Source organism: Typopeltis vanoorti, chromosome 11 (assembly GCF_054136105.1).
Source record: "Typopeltis vanoorti isolate ZY-2024b chromosome 11, IOZ_Tvanoo_1.0, whole genome shotgun sequence".
In the NCBI taxonomy this organism is placed as follows: domain Eukaryota; kingdom Metazoa; phylum Arthropoda; class Arachnida; order Uropygi; family Thelyphonidae; genus Typopeltis; species Typopeltis vanoorti.
In genome coordinates, this window is record NC_143559.1 from 24,034,988 (window position 1) to 24,053,079 (window position 18,092).

Sequence of the window (18,092 nt, forward strand, 5' to 3'; positions counted from 1 at the left end):
ACTCCTAAGCTTGTCATACTTTCCCGCCCGATAATTCCACATGTACCCAGTCTTAATTGAAAATTCCACACCGTTAGCCACCTCCCAAGTTAAGACCCTATGATCACTCTCACCGATTGGTGGCAATGTGGTCATATTTGTTACAGCCAAATCCTCAGATGTAATTACTAGGTCAAGCACTCTCTGACCCCTAGTATTTTCCATTACATGCTGTCGCAGATAGTTATCACTTAATAACCGCATAAAATCCAGTTCCTTCCTCCCGTGTGTCCTCTCCTCACTCCAATCAATGCGACCATAGTTGAAATCTCCCATAATAATCACCCTCCTTCCACCCATTTCTTCTATTTGCTTGTGCATACTGTCACCACCATCTTTTCCATCACCTGGTCTATAGCAGCACCCAATTGTATATTTAGTTCTGCTAGCCACAATCTCACACCAAATGGCCTCAAATGTGCTCTTTTCTCTATCCTGCAATTCAACTTCTATTCTCCTTGGCTGGAGCTCATCAGCTATCATCAACAATACTCCTCCCCCCATTTTATTCTCTCTGTCATTCCTGAACTCACTATACCCATCACATTCAATCCCACTAGTTATATCATCTACAGTCAGCCATGTTTCACTAATAACTATAACCTGTGGTCTGGAAGTGCCGACCATGGCCAAAAACTCTTCCTTCTTGTTCCTAATACTCCAAGTATTAGTGTACATGAATTTAAGACCCCCATTATCCCCAACCCTACCTTGAAGCCTTATATTAACTATCCCACTCTGATTTGTTGTCCTTATTTGCTCTGGCATATTATATTCATTCTTACATTCAACTGCCTCCATAAGGACTGTATCTCTACCCCCCCCCCTAACAAATCTAGTTTCCCTGAATTTGCACATCCACTACATTCAGCAACACTTTCTCAAGTCTTCTTACACCGTAACCATTCAAATGCAAGCCATCCATCTTATATAGATCCTTTCGCCCATCAAACTCACTCCACACATCCACAAATTCCACACCACTCGTCATACATAACCCACGCATAAAGTCATTTGCAATTATAGCCCTCCTTTTAAACATTTCACTGTCATACCGTGGCAAAAGACTAATCATTCTAACTCTCTCACTCTTTTCTTTTGCTACCTCAAACAATTCATTCAGGTCTTCTATCATTTCCATTTTATCTCCTTTCAAATCATTCGTACCTGCCACAACAATCATTTCTTTCACCCTTTCCTTTTGCTCTCTAATAGACGCAGTTACGTCCTTTATGGTCGCACCAGGTTGGTACGATTTTGTCAAATCCTCTACTAACACACCTCGTACTAACGAGTCTCCATACAGCACTCTATCCTTCATTTTGTTCATGTTCACATTCATACGTCTATTTTTCCTGTCATACCTTTTATTATTGGTTGGTTCATTCAGTCTACTTTTGTTCATGCACTCTAGCTGCTGTTTTGCTCTTTCTATCGCACTATTCAACAACGCGATCTCATTCAATGCATCTATCTCATCTTTTTTGTTCTCTGAGAAACCATTTATACTATCATTCACACTTTCTACATTCACACTCTCACAATTTTCATGTACAACCTTGCCGTTTCTTGTCATATCCCTATTTCCTTCATTCTGAAGGTTGACAAAAATATCACACTCACGATCCGAAATACACTTCAATTCCGCATTCTCCCTACATTTTCTACACACATTCAATCCTTTATCATCATCTAACCACACTCCGACCGCACTCCGCAAAGCGTACATTTCACACATTTCTTTTATGCTACCGTTCTTTGATAATGATGGCGAACCTTCATTACTGGCCGCCATTTTCCTACGCACAGCTGCCATATTTATCTGTAACGTGTTTTGTCAAATTAAACGTTATAACACACCAAAAATAGACGCACTAAAATACGCAAGGCAAACAAAACAAAACTACACAATATTAAGTAATTTGTATCGATAACTGAAAATGATACTTATCTTATCTGGAGCTTGCACGAACACTACTCATTACGAATTCATCTAGCGGCGACTTCCCGACATAGATTATGTTATAAAACACTTTAGTACACTAACCACGTTAATAAAGCTCTAATAATATACCAAAATTAAACACTTAAGTCCATTAAATTGAATCCAAAACACCAATAAATCAACAAAAAACACAAATCTCTCAGGAGCTCTCCGATAGCACGTCCGTTCACCAGCTAGCCTCGACACCGATCTTATATATCAAACCCATTTTTCTCTATCCCGTCAGGTTTTTCCTCTATGGCATTTTCTTTTTGCTAATTTGTAAGTTTTTGGTAGTTTTAAGGAGGCAGTACTATTTAGAGGATCAAAAAAATCGATTTTTTAATATTATTTTCTGAAAGTATGTACTTTTAAAAATCTGTTTCTAACTTTTTATCAAGAAAATCGAAAAATTCCCGAAGATATAACCTATTATTCAAAGCGATGCGCCGATCAGAATCGGAGCGCTCACCGCTCTCGCTTTTTAGTAAACGAATAAATGTGTAAGAACCTGCAACGGTACGAACTGGCGCTTTGAATGCGAGAGAGGCCGATAATTAGATACATAACTACTTAACAATATTCATTAAAATTACAAGAATATTTATAAAAAAAATAACAATTTTACTTACACATGAGTTTCAGGGAATAAATTTTTGCTTGTAGCAATTTCTGCTGTGTGTTCTGTTTTGGCAATCCCTTTGAATACTCCAACAGTAGTCGGCCATCATGTGAGAATTCCATCTTCCTTGGTACCGATCTTCCATAGTTTTTAAGTCTTGATGAAATCTTTCGCCTTGTTCATCGCTTACAGCACCTAAATTCTCGGGAAATCTATCAAGATGACTGTATAGGAAATGAAGCTTTATGCTCATGTTGCAACCTAGGCGCTGGAAATTTTCAAGCATTGTTTCCACTAGATCTTTGTAATTGCACGCTTTTTTGTTTCCAAGAAAATTATTCGCAACCATCGTAAATGAAGTCCAGGCCTCTTTCTCAGTTTCGTTCATAGAGTTTATGAAATTTGGGCTCTCATTAAAGTTCTAATTTGCGTTCCATCAAATACACCAGCTTTAATTTTTTCATAACTAAGTCGTGGAAATTTTTCACATATGTATTGGAAACAGTCACCTTGTAAATCTAAAGCTTTAACATACTGCTTCATAAGACCTAGTTTGATGTGTAGAGGTGGAAAAATGATTTTTTCTCTGTCGATTAAAGGTTGATTTATAACATTCTGTTCTCCAACATTTAAGGATATTCTAAGAGGCCAATGTTTCTGACTCCAGTGTTGGTTTCTAGCTCGACTATCCCAGAAGCATGGAAAACACGGAAACTTTGTATATCCTCTTTGAAAGCCAAGTAAAAAGTTTACCATTTTAAGATCCACACAAATGATCCAGTTATGGTCTGTATATTTTAATAACTTCAGAACCTTTTTAATGTCCTCATATGTTTCCTTTAAGTGGACTGAATAGCCAATAGGAACTGAGCCATATACATTCCCATTGTGTAGTAAGACACACTTGAGACTTCTGCTTGAACTGTCGATAAATAAACGCCACTCATTTTGATGATATTGTACAACACTCATTTCAGTTAGTAAACCTGACACATTGTTACAATAAACAAACCCACACTCGTGTTTAAAATATTGTACAAGATTACTTTCCCTGCTACGATAAAAAGTTATCTTCGTATCTTGCTCCAGTAAGATTTTTTTCATTTAATCTTGAAGCTAACAATTCCGATGATTCCTTTGATAGTCCCAAATCTCTTACTAAGTCATTCAATTCCGCTTGAGTAAAACGGTCCAGAACTAGAAATTAAATTTTCATTGTCTAAATCAACATCCGGGTCTTGCTCCTCAAGAACATCTGGCATATCCCGATCATGCTCGTTCTCAAGTAAAGGAAGTCCTTTATAAATTGGCACGGCTATTTCATTGGAATGAGCAACTGGCCGAATTGCTGAGTCGAGATTTGGATACACAATTTTTTTCTTATTCTTCTTATTATAACCAGAAGTCTGAACTAAACAAACATAGCAATCATGTACGTGATTTTTCGGTTCACGCCACATTATTGGAATGCCAAAAGTCGATTTCTTATACTTCGATTATAATCGACGTATAAGAATAAATACCAGTTATACAAAACATTTATTTGGATATTATCAATTGTGTTAAATTCTTCCCAAAATAAAGAGTAAAGTCCTATAATTCGATCCTTTCTAATTAAGATTGCTTATTAATCTATTATATGGATTAAGTGGAACTGCCTATTTTCAGTTTTTCTTTTTTTTAAATCAATCTTCCCATTTTCATGTCCTTCTTCTGTGACGCATGGCTAACAGTATAATTATTCCCATTAGAACGTGATTACTTTTCTCTAACGATATTAGGAGTTGTGGATAATGCAGAGTCCGTCAAAAAAATATGCATATACACTTCAGCAAAACAAACACCTTTATAAAAATTGTAATACTAAATTTATACAGACATCAAAGGATGAATACAAGTTACCTTTGACCTCTACAATTACACGAGGTACTCAAAGTGGTTACCATTAGCGTCCAGACATTTATTATTATTATTATTGCGTAATCCTGCTCGGGCAACGTTGGCCAAAGTGTCCAGTGGGATTGCTGCTCATGCCGTTTCAATTTCTTTCCGAAGTACCACCAGTATAGCTGGTTTTCTACGACACACTACATCTTTTAGAGTCCCCCATAGGTAGACGTCCAAGGGTGTTAAATCAGGAGAACGTGGAGGGAACCCAACTGCACCTCTTCGTCCTATCCATTGTCCCTGCAAACTCTCATTGAAGTAAGCTCTTGCGTCTCAGTGGTAGTGTGGTGGTGCGCCGTCTTGTTCGAAGAGAAACTGATCATTCCCATCAAGTGCATGAATGGCAAGTAAAATGGATGTGCGTAGCATATCTAGGTACACTTGACCAGTAACAATACCTTCAAAAAACAGTGGTCCTATTAAACCCCTACATGACGATCCACACCAGACATTGAGCCCCAGTAAATTGACTGCCTTGTCTAAATGAATGCCGGGATTTTCTTAAGCCCAGTAAATTCAATTATGCCAATTCACTGTTCCATTAAGCTGAAATTGTGTTTCATCGGACCAAACGTCTTCCTCACAAATTCCTTATCCTCATCTACGATGTGCTGAAACCACCCACAATGGTCCTGCGTTCCTCGAACGACAAGCGTGCTTTTGGCCATTTTTTTGCTATCCTACCGGTCACGTGTTGATGATACTATTCATATAAGTAACGACATATTTTGAGAGAACACCATACTACACATTGCTACCGTAATTCGATCCAACTTCGAAGAAAGTCCATCTATTAAAATGTGTATACATTTTTTATGGTAGACTCTATATTAGTAGGATATCAGTCTGAATTATTAGTAGAACACCTTTGTATCATGGCACGTGTAGCAGAAAATCTGCACGGACACTCTTCCCTCTCTCGAAAGTTAAACTAGTTTCACTTGAAAAATACAAAAACTGATTTCCTAGAACAGTAAATTAACTCCGTTTCTTTGCTTCATCGTCTTTTTGGTAAGCGACCTTTTTTTGTGTGTATATTCGTTGTTTTGTTCGATACCTCTGTTTTGACTATGCAAAGGAATTGTGGTATCTTCTCTTCTTTCTGTGTGATTTTTCTCCTGTACTATAAGATTTTCCACAAAATCAATCGTTCACTGGCTTTCTCAATATTCTCTGATTTATATGTTATTAATTTTGTTTAATAACCGTTATGCCTTGAGTTTTTCTTAATGTTTTCACATTATTTTAATTTTTGTAGTTTCTCCTGCATATGCGTTATTGCTCGTCTAGCAATACCTTTAAAGGTTCTTTTTTTCTTCTTTCTTTAATTAGGTTCTTATTCTTCAGATAAGCCTGTTAAGGTATCTGACATTCTACTTTCTTCTTAGCAGAATATCTAGGGTAGATAAGAATTCCATCTATTCCATCCAGCTGATTTGCTTTTATTTTAATTATGTAATTGTTTTTTTTTTCAATTTATATTTTTAACATGCAATTCAACACAATGGAATAAAGATAGAAACGAATATTTCTTGTACTTACTTGCAACTGATGTAGACGCTGCCGAACTAATTCTTGTAAAGCACTGACATATTTTCTGCGCAACTGTGCCGAACCGTCAGTTTCCAGCAGCTGTCGTAACTGGTCTTGTGTTATTCTGAGTATTAAACAAAACAAAAAAGAATATGAATGAGTACAAACTTAAATAACTGGACGTTTTACTAACACATTTTACATTGAGTTTCTCTTCGAATAAACTGAAACAAGTTTTTCTTTTATCACAAATCTTTCGTATACGTGCCATCATTTTAATATTATCATTATAGTGAAATCGGCTGTATTTTTTTTTCATGCGTGAAAAATCAACAATATCAACGTCTATGATGATGATATACCGACCTGGTTGGCCAAGTGGTTAGTGAATCCACTCCAGAGACCGGTTTCGAATTTTGCTATGGGCATGGATCACTCGTATAGATATACTCTTCTAGATGGATTGGGTCATCATGGGAGTAGACCAAACCCTCCTGCATTACGGAAAGGCCTTCACCCAGCAGTGGAGTTTCTACAGGCTTCAATAGCATATTGATCATTATATATATATATATATATATATATATATATATATATATATATATATATATATATATATATATACAGGGTGTTCGGGATAAATTTGACAGTTTCGTAAGGAAAATGAAAATCTTCTTTGTATCTATTAAATTTGATGAATTGAAAAAACAAAACATTACAGGCAGAGTTAATTACAATACTATCAACAAGATTTACTCAAAATAACCACCATTAGCATCGATCACAGCTTCAATTCTGCTTCGGAACCTCGAACAAGCTGATGCTACAGTCTCCCTGGGATGGGCCGCAAAAACTGTTTTAATTTTATCCATTAACTGGGCTTTTGTATTACTGGAAGTGCGATTGGTGTCTTTTTCAACTGCGCTCCATACAAAATAATCCATGGGGTTAAGGTCTGGGGAGTTTGGAGGCCAAACATTTGGACTGGTGAAGTCGTAGAAATTTTCAAACAACCATTTTTGACTTTTCCCAGAGGTGTGGCAAGGGGCCGAATCCTGCTGCCATACATACGGCCTACCATTGGCTACCCTTGTTATCCAGGGCTTGACTACAGTTAGCAACTCCACGAACAAAGCCCGAATTCCAATGCCAGGGTTCTTCAACACCTGTTCCTGCAGATTTGCGAGGAATTCTGCTGTACGAACGCAATCAGATCGTCTGCTAGGGATCTTTCTTCTTGCTACATCCTCGTAGTCACCATTGCAAGTCTCTAGTTCATGCCTGATTGTTTTTACTGTATTCAGGGAGCATTGGGCAGCAGTCGTAATATCCTTATTTTGATGGCGGGCACGAATCATCATGATACAAGTTATTCTCTTCCATGATTCAGGTGGGTTCCAGCTATCCATCCTTTCTGACATCTTGTATATGAATGAAGAAGGGTCCAAACTTTTAAATGAAGAGAAGTGTGTGTTAATACATGTAACTTACGGAAAAATATAATTAATTATAAATATGTCAAATTTATCCCGAACACCCTGTATATATAGAATAAGACTAAAGACAACTCACAAGAATTCTATCGATATGCTGCAAGTTAAAGAAAGAATGAATATGAAAGAATTACTCTTCTAAATCCACTTGGCGTGAAGGTTACAGATGCAAAAGAGGTTGTTCAGTTAATGAGTGCCCATTTTGTTAAAAGGTATCAACCTGGTGAACGCAACATTGAGCTCAGTGTTACTTCACTAGATGAAGAAACGCAGGTGTGTGAGGCTGAGATATTAGAGCTGTTGCAAAAATTGAATTAGAATTCAGCAACAGGGACTGATGGAATATCAGCACGTGTGCTAAAAGAGTGTTCAGCTGAACTGGCCATTCCTTCGAGCAGGATGTTTAATGAGTCTCCGAACAGAGACGATTGCTCAAGAATGTAAGGAATGTATAGTAATTCCATTGCACAAGGGTAGTGCAAAGACCGATGTATTCAACTATCAACCAATTAGTATCTTAGGAGTGGTGGTGAAGATTTTGGAAAAATTGGTCAGGGCCCGCATTCAGAAATGGGTTGACAGTGAATCTGTACTTTGCAATGAACAAAATGGGTTTACTAAGGGAAGGTCATGTTTTAGCAACTTGCTCACATTCTATAAAAATACTACCATTGAACTAGACAAGGGGGAATGGATATACCATGATACCTTTGGATTTTGCTAAAGCTTTTGAGAATACAGCATGGTAGACTGTTGCATAAATTGGAGAAAATGGGTTTGTGTTATACAATATTAGCATGGATAAAAAGATGTCTAACTGGCAGATATCAAAAAGTGGTATACGGGGGATCTGACTCTGCAAGGTTTAAAGTAACAAGTGGTGTACCACAAGGATCAGCCCTTGGCCCACTGTTATTCAATCTGTACATTAATGACAATATGAGGGAACCAACAGGCGACATATAGCTATGTGGTGATGATGCAAAGATAGGTAGGGTAATCAGGAATGCTGCTGATATGCAGTACTTGCAGAACGATCTCAATAGGATGGAATTGTGGACATGAGAAAATGGATGTCAGTTCAACATCAGTAAATGTAAAGTCATGCACTTTGACATGATTAGATATCCAATGTCTTATTATATTGTTGGGATTATGCTAGAAGAAAACAGATAAGGCTAGGGATTTTGTAATGTTATTGGAGAGTTAGTTGAAGTTAAGGGGCAATGTAGAAGATTGCAAATACAACTCAAAAGATAATTGCAATGTGCTGAAACGAACGTTCACATGTAAAGATAAGGGTGTTATTTTGTCTCTTTAAAAGGCCTTGATAAGACCTCACTTGGTCTACTGTGCGCATGTCTGGTCTCCTAGTTTCTGCTGTGATTCTGATATATTGGATAGAGTACAAAGGAGAGTGTTAAAAATTATATCAGGATTGTGGAATACTGATTATGGAGACAGATTGAGAATTTGCAGACTGCAGACACTAGCAAACAGGAAATAGAGGGTGTTATGATGGAGACTTACAGATTTCTGAAACGATCATAGAGGATTTCATTTGATGGAATTTTCCAATTTATGGAGGGTAGGGAAAGGACGAGAAGGCATCCTTGGAAGCTGAGAATGAAGGTCGCCAACAGGGGTGTGAGGGCTAGATTTTTCTCTGAGAAGGTGGTGCAAGATTGGAATTGATTGCCATTGGATGTTGTGAGTGCAAGCAGTGTGAATGAATTCAATAATATTTATGATAGCTCGTTTGTGCTATATGTGGCCTCCCTCGATGAATCTCTGACTCCCTGGAGGTCTCTCTTAATAATAATAATAATAATATGAATCTCATGAAAGCGACTTCGTAACGCAGTTGCGAGGATATTCTGACATTTGTTCTTCAGTTGGCATGAACTAGGTTCGAATTCCATCTATGCTGCGAAAAACTTTCATAAGAGGTTTTTATTTGAAGATGAATTAGCAAGTCTCATGAAGAAGAGAAAAGATTTTTCCTGCGGAAAACTTGGATTTTTTATCCCTCAAAAGAGACACACTTGCTGCAGAATATACACGAATAACAGACTGGCCTCATGTCCATCGTTGATCTGGGCGTTATTTATAACCACCAGCATGGAATCTAAGATATCGTTAACCTTTGAATCGTATTATTTTAGCTGAACACTTCAGTTGATGATTTAATGGAGCTCATTTGAAATTGTACTTTGTTTTATCACAAGCATTTAAGCCCACACTATCAACAGGATGTCACAGGTGCCATAGTTTAAAAGCTGATGGGCTTATTATTGACCTAAAACAATATCGGAAATGATGAGAAAAAATACTCAACGGGAAAAATGAGAACAAAAAATTATCAGAATGGAATTTTTTAAATGTTTAAGTCGATTTGTAAAACATTTATTTGTAATGGCTAACTTGCAAGTTTAGTTGCAGCCCACATTATTTATCTGCAGAAAAAACCGAAATATTAGACTTATGCCACCAACTACATCTGTTTAATTACGTTTTTCCGTGAAATAACATTTAAATAAATTCTAAACATGACAATAATGCCCCTTTACTTGAAGCTTCATCTTATGTGAAGTTATTTTTCGGTTATTAAAATTAAATTCCTTTGTGGTAGCCATCATTGGCCAATAGATCAATAACTTCATTTACAATATGTTCTTGTGTAAATGATAATTTGCAAGGAAACATATAATATATTTCATTGTAAATGGGTTAGCTATCAGGCTTTAAAAAAAAAAAAAAAATTCCCGTAGACTGCTCTAATGACCCATTGCGATTTTCACCTTTTTTTCTTGTTAAATTTTAACTATAAATTTATTCTTCAATTTAAATAATTTGGTAATTTTTATATAGGAAATATATAATGTCAATTAGGATAGAAAATAAAAGCTGTGGCGTTTACCTGCGCATCTGGGTAGCGTGTTCTCTTAAATAAAGGATTTCCCTCAGAACATCTGATGGAAGATTCTTGCGATGAAGAAGCTTGTGAAAATAGTGATGAAGAAAATATCCCGTCTCGTAGATTGTCTTGCTTAAGCGATTCTGCCTTTCATATATTTCATTTTCATTCACAGACATGTCTCTGAGTGCTGTGTGATGAGCAAAGTTATCTTTATGAAATGTTAATAAATGGTTAAAATAAAACAAGGTTTTGTTTTATTTAATTCAAATTAATTAAAACAAGGTATTCATAATATTCTTTAATGACATTCATATCTAAGAAACATTTACATCATTAATGCATTCTCCAACTCTTTGCATAGTAGAAAGAATAGCATATATATATATCATCATCATGCGTATCAAGGATTTAGGCCTAGCATCTCCTAGCATCATCTGACTTCCGGCCATGGAAGTCATCCTTGAATCGTTTAAGAGGACGTCCTGGTTTTCTTTTTCCTAATTGCTTGTACTTTAAGGCTTGTTTTGCTAATCTTTCTGTTTTCATTCTTTGAACGTGTTCCATCCATTTATGTATATATTTTTTAATTTTTTCTATTACTGGTTCTTGGTTTAATTCTTTCATAATTTCTTCGTTTCTTTTGTGATCAAATAGGGTATACTTTGTAGTTTTTCTCATAAACTTCATTTCTGCTGTTGTTAATCTTTGTTTGTCTTTTTGTTTTATTGTCCAGATTTCGCTTCCATACATTAAGACTGTTAGGGCTAATGTATTGTATACTTTTAGCCTGGTTTGTTTTTGAACTAGGTTTGCTTTACATATAGAGTTAATTTCACCTGTTATTTTTAAATATTTTGCAATTTTCACGTTTATATCTTTTTCATTTTCATATGTGATCATACATCCTAGGTAGTGAAATGAATTCACCTGTTCTATGATGTTGTTATCTATTACTATTTTAGTTCTTGCTGGATCTTGTCCTTTAAAGGCCTATAGTTTTTGATTTTTCTATTGATATTATCATGCCATAATCTTTAGATATCTCATTTAGATCTAAAATAAAATAGCTTTCTGTAAGTTATCTTCAGAATTTGTAATTATTATTTGGTCGTGGGCAAAGAGGAGAGTGTTTAAGTTAACTGTAGGTGAAAGTTTAATTCCTTGATGTAAATTTTTATTCCATTTTATTATTATTTCATTTAAGTAGATATTAAAAAGAGTTGCTGAGAGGGTACATCCCTGTCGGACCCCTTGGTTTATCTCTCTCGTATATGATAGCTCGTGATTTAATCTTATTTGTATTTGATTATTTTCATATATACTTGTGACAGCTTTTAGGATATTATTTGGTATTTATCTTTCTTTTAATATGTTAAATAATATGTTTCTTTTAACTTTGTCAAATGCTTTTTCAAAGTCAATAAATGCAATATGCATTTCTAAATTGCATTCATTGCCAAGTTGAAAATTGGAATTTCGTGTGGTGGCCAAATTTTTTTATTTTTTTATTTAGTTTAGAAACTTGATAGCGACGTCCACGCGATATCGCGTGATTGGCAATGAACGTGTTAAAGATAGGAATCACAATTGCTTTTTTCCATTGTATTGGGGGATACCAGTTGAGTAAATGTTATTTAAAAATAATAAGAGTCTTTCTTTGAATCTTGTTCCTGCGTATTTATATAGTTCTGAATCTAGCTTATCTTCTCCAGGTGATTTTCCGTTTCTTCTTTCTTTCAGGCTGATTTCTAATTCTTCTTTAGTTAGTTTCTTTTCATTTTCGTTAATTGTTTGCCATTTGTCTTTTTTAAAATATTTTTCTGTCCATCTGTGTAGTAATTTAGAATTAGAAATTCTTCTAATTTTATGTTTTCTTTGGTATCTGCATTTAAGTGTTTCAAAATCTTATATACATTGGGTCTTATTTTATATAAGTCATGTTCTAAATTAGAAACAAATTTATTCCATGATTCTCTATGTCTTTTTCTGACTTCTCTTTTAGCTATGGCTCTTATTCTTTTATATTCTATTTCATCTTCTAATCATTTACTGCTTAACCATTTGTGATAGGCTTGTTTTTTCTTTTTGATTATTTCTTTGATGGTATCATCCCAGATCTTTAATTTTTTTTCTTTTATTGAATTTTTTGGTCTTTCCTAAGCTTTCATTCGCTGCTGCATTTAGTATCGTTTTTATGTTAAGCCATTCTATTTCTATTTCTTCATTTTGTTTTATTTTATCTAGATATTGGTCAATTCTTTGTTCATAATATAGCCATTGTGTCATTCAATAGTCTAGTTTTATAAACAAATGTTTCAATTTTTCTTTCTGTTCTTGTTACTTGTAGCCATTTAGGTGGTAATCTTAATTTTATTTTAACAAGCAAGTGGTCACTGCTTATTTCATATCCTCTGTGAACTCTAACATCTAGTGAAAAGTTTGATGTCTTTTCATTTAATATGAAGTAATCTAATATTGATTTCCATCCTCTTGCTGCCCAAGTATATTTATGTATATCTTTATGTTTATAGAAGGAATTCATTATTTTTAAGTTATTATAAACTACAAAGTCAATCAATTTTTTACCATTCCTGTTTAGAGTGTGTTCTCCATGTATTCCTATATTATTATTAATTTTTTCCAATTCTTTCATTTAAGTCTCCTGCTATAATTATGTAATCATTTTTATTTATTTTATTATATATGTTTTGTAGCTGATTATAAAAATCAGTATTATCCTGTTCTCTTCCTTCTTCTGGGGCATATAAACCAATTATTGTTAAATAGCCTCTATCTGTTTTTATTCTAGCTTCTATTATTCTTTCATTCCATAATTTATAATGTTTTAGCTGTTTTGAAAGGGAGTCATGAATCCAAATCATGACTCCTGCTTGTGCTCTTTGGTCTCTGTCGACTCCACTGTATATCACATTAAAATTTTCGGTTCTCATAGTTCCTTTTAATTTCTTTTTTGTTTTCAGTGATTACTGTTGTCTTAAAGTTTCTTTCATTTAATAACTGGTCTAATTCTATTTCTTTATATGCTGTTCCTCTTACATTCCAGTTTGCTATGTGTATTATATTTGGTCGTTTCCTTTTTTGTTTTACCTTTTCCATTCCAGGGTCGTTTCCCCTAGATTCAATCCGATTATCTTTTTCTGTCAGCTTACAAGTAGGATTATGTTCTCCATGTCAGGGACTAGCCTGGCGATGGAATAGTTCAGTGGTAGGGCTGCTACCTTAAGGCTTCTGAACTAGTCTTCTTCTGAATTTAAACCCATAGGAGGAATAGGGTATATTGAAGGGGAAAGAGTAGATTATAGAAGAATTATAGTAAAGTTTATAGAGAGGGCATAGTTGTAAGGCCAGAAAAGACCCCATGGCCCTCGAATACTCTAATAGCATGAGGGTCATAAAATAAAAAGAGTTGGCTGATAAGGCCTTATAGGAAAGATTAAAGTAAGTGGATCTTCCTCAAAGTAGAAGAAGGAGAGGATAGATCCAGCTACGGGTCCATGCGAGTGCCGCTTCCCTTACAATCAAGATGATTGCCCCTTATGGCCCTGTATATACACACACACACACACACATACACTGAGTTAGCTTTGCATTAGGAACCCCCCCCCCCCAATTTACATATGCGGCGCGATAACAAAGTATCACTTGACGCTACTATAAATTGGCACACCTATCTTTCGTACGTAATCAGTATGCGTTTGCCAGTAATGGGAAAACGTGGCAGCGTAAGCTAATTTGACCACGTGTGGATAATTGGGGCCGGTGGTAGGTGCCAGTATTTCGGAAAAATTTGGGGTTCAACAGGCTGGTGAAGGTGGTATTGTGGTCTGGGAAGCTTTTTCCTGGCACGCCCTTTCAAGGGCGCACCAGGACTGGATTAACCATGAACAGACATCCAGCAGAAGGACTCACATTGGTCAGCCACACGTGGTTCATCCTAGAGATGAGTATCGGGTGTCACGACTGGTATCTCAGCAACGACGTGCAACAGTTACACAGCTCACCCACTAGTACGACTGCCGAGAAATTCGACATGCACCTTGCGCCATACCTTGCTTCGCCTGGGGTTCCACAGCTGGAGTCCAACAAGGGTACCAAGAATGACAGCCAGGCAGCGTAAAAACAACACCTCTCATGGGCCAAGGAACGTTTGCAATGGACCCCTTGACAGATGGAAAAATGTCATCTGGAGTGATGAGTCCCGTTTACTATTGTACCATGCTGATGGCCTGGTTCGCACTTGGCGTAAACAGCATAACGCTCTGGTTGCACATTTTCGATTCAACAGGCTGGGGAAGGTGGTATTATGGTCTGGGTAGCTTTTTTCTGGCACGCCCTAGGTTCGTTGGTTATCATCTCACAAACACTGAATGGTGAACGCTACAGGGACTTATTAGCCGACTATCTCCATCAATATCTGCAGAAGATCTAACTCGAACACAGCGCCATCTTCCAACACGAAAATGCACCTTGTTATTGGGCTCGTACAACTACTGAGCGGTTGGAGTAAAACAACAACGAATTCCTAACATTACCCCCCCCCAAACTCCCCTGATTCTAACCCAATTGAACATGTGTGAACTGTTGATCGTCCTCCACGGAATGAGTGAGAACTGACGGAGTTGCTGATGCGGACATAGGGCGAAAGTTATGCATGGAGAATGTTCGACACTTTCTGGAATCTGTTCCTAGGCGTCTGATTGAAACGAAAGCCGGATCAACGTCGGATATATACAGGGTGTTCGGGACAAATTTGACATATTTATAATTAATTATATTTTTTCCGTAAGTTACATGTATTAACACACACTTCTCTTCATTTAAAAGTTTGGACCCTTCTTCATTCATATACAAGATGTCAGAAAGGATGGATAGCTGGAACCCACCTGAATCATGGAAGAGAATAACTTGTATCATGATGATTCGTGCCCGCCATCAAAATAAGGATATTACGACTGCTGCCCAATGCTCCCTGAATACAGTAAAAACAATCAGGCATGAACTAGAGACTTGCAATGGTGACTACGAGGATGTAGCAAGAAGAAAGATCCCTAGCAGACGATCTGATTGCGTTCGTACAGCAGAATTCCTCGCAAATCTGCAGGAACAGGTGTTGAAGAACCCTGGCATTGGAATTCGGGCTTTGTTCGTGGAGTTGCTAACTGTAGTCAAGCCCTGGATAACAAGGGTAGCCAATGGTAGGCCGTATGTATGGCAGCAGGATTCGGCCCCTTGCCACACCTCTGGGAAAAGTCAAAAATGGTTGTCTGAAAATTTCTACGACTTCACCAGTCCAAATGTTTGGCCTCCAAACTCCCCAGACCTTAACCCCATGGATTATTTTGTATGGGGGCGCAGTTGAAAAAGACACCAATCGCACTTCCAGTAATACAAAAGCCCAGTTAATGGATAAAATTAAAACAGTTTTTGCGGCCCTTCCCAGGGAGACTGTAGCATCAGCTTGTTCGAGGTTCCGAAGCAGAATTGAAGCTGTGATCGATGCTAATGGTGGTTATTTTGAGTAAATCTTGTTGATAGTATTGTAATTAACTCTGCCTGTAATGTTTTTTTGTCAATTCATTAAATTTAATAGATACAAAGAAGATTTTCTTTTTCCTTACGAAACTGTCAAATTTATCCCGAACACCCTGTATATATATAGTCATTTGTTTTATATTTCCTTCTTTATATGATATGCTTTTGCCTCATGATTTCCTTTGCACTTTTAGTTGCCTTCATTTTACTCCCTTTATCGCTCTCGTGATTCTGATGATTAGGCTGACCTTTATAATTGTTATTTTGTAAATCTGATACGTTCGGTCTAATCACCCATATAGCGATATAATCTTCCTTAGAGATTTTTCAACGCCCGCCGTTCTGACTAGTTCTCCTTTAACCTTAATGCACTAAAAAGGACCACACTGAATTGTTTGATGTCCGTAATGATCTAACGCAAATGGTTAATCTACCTACCTACCTAATTTCCAGAAAATCCGTATCATCCTCCCAATACCCTGGACATTTTATCAACCAGCATACCTTCCGTATAGGCCATTGGCATTAGCTCTCTTCTAGGCAACTCTAGCCATAACCTTCTCCGTGCTCCTTTTTCTACAGATTGTCTTCTCTCAGCCAATCCAACCTCATATCCTCTGGCACTACAGTGGTGCCAAATGGGATGATTTTCAGGATTTCTCTGCTTCTTTTCCATTGTGTGATTGTTGATTCCGCTATCATAATACAAGCACTTATATGTTCTAAAAACTAAAATTATTCTTCCTGGGATGAGTGCCTATATTTCTCCTTACACTCATACTTCTCGACCGTTATCCAAGCCTTGCTTTCCAAATAAATCTGGGAAAGCAGTCCAAACTAAAAAATCGAACAGAACCATAAACTCAATGGCAACCTGAAATCTTCAGCCTCAGCCCATAACAACTGGGGGCGGGGAGCAAATCTATAGCAGACTATAAGAACGAAATGCACTAACTTTGGTTCCTGTCCAAATAGCAACCAAGCATTTTTTTCCTTCTTGCTAAAGCTATTTGGACAGAAATTCTGTCCTAGTATTGTTCATCTTCCTCTCTCTCTCCTGTTGAAGTAATCTCAACAGCTCCTAAAGATATAGAAAACCGCTTGTTTTCTCCAGTTTTCTCCTCTAACTCTTGTTTAGACGACCAAAACAAATCTTTCCTTACTAGTCCACAAATCATCCACAGTATGCCTGCTTTCATCAGAACATCAGAAAAAATAATTAATAGTCTTGATAATAAATCCGAGACCTGTGTAGCTCAGTGGAAGTTGAGCTTGCGTTCTCTGCGCTTGGTCGCTCGAAGTCAGATTTAAGTTCAAGTTTAGTCGCCGACTGGAGGAACTTTTTCTAATCCTTTCTTCGCCCGATTCTCGAGTTAGTCGATCTCTGGCACGGGCAAGCGGGTTTTGTATCCCTTAAATTCAAGAAAATCGACCGTAGTACCCACATTATTCCAGACAGTAACATATCTTGTTAGGGTTAGGTACTAAGAGATGGCAGCACTGTTTGCCAGCCTCTTCATCGGTGGCTGCTGTAATTAGTGATAAACATGGGCTAGCAATCTCTGATTGGCTACTGGTGGAGATTTAACTGCCCACTCAGTCTCCAAAAGCTAGATAGGGTATAAAGGCCTCGCCTACTCTTTATAAGGGAATAAGAGGCGTTAGCTGATTTATTTATATTTTTTTATGATAATAGGTCCTCCGTCCCATATGGTATCCCTCCAATGGTAAAAAGAGCTTGTGTTTCTGAATTATCCTCCAGAAATGTATCGCCTTTATAAGCTATCCCGCTCATTTGACATGTAACTAACAGCATGGAAGCAAGCTTTTATCTAGCCATTTGCTTAAAAAAAGGAGATAGAAGTTAGCCATCAAACTATCGTCCCATTGTCCTAACCTAAATATACCTAAACGTTTTATCTACATACATCTTCTTCACTACCTAGAGACGCATCAGTTAATTGGTCATCACCGATACGCGATTCTCATTTTACATCAGAT

General features: G+C 36.8%; 1 protein-coding gene across 1 annotated transcript in view; it reads right to left on the reverse strand.

Moving 5' to 3' along the window:
* Positions 1-18,092, reverse strand: part of LOC150101381 (alpha-(1,6)-fucosyltransferase-like) — a 65,661-nt gene that overhangs the window by 19,289 nt on the left and 28,280 nt on the right. Inside the window, exons 4-5 of the mRNA XM_090400788.1 lie at positions 10,539-10,725; positions 6,135-6,249 (exon numbers count right to left, since the gene is read on the reverse strand). Of these exons, the coding sequence (XP_090256914.1) occupies positions 6,135-6,249; positions 10,539-10,725 (302 nt within the window). The remainder of the gene's footprint in view (positions 1-6,134; positions 6,250-10,538; positions 10,726-18,092) is intronic.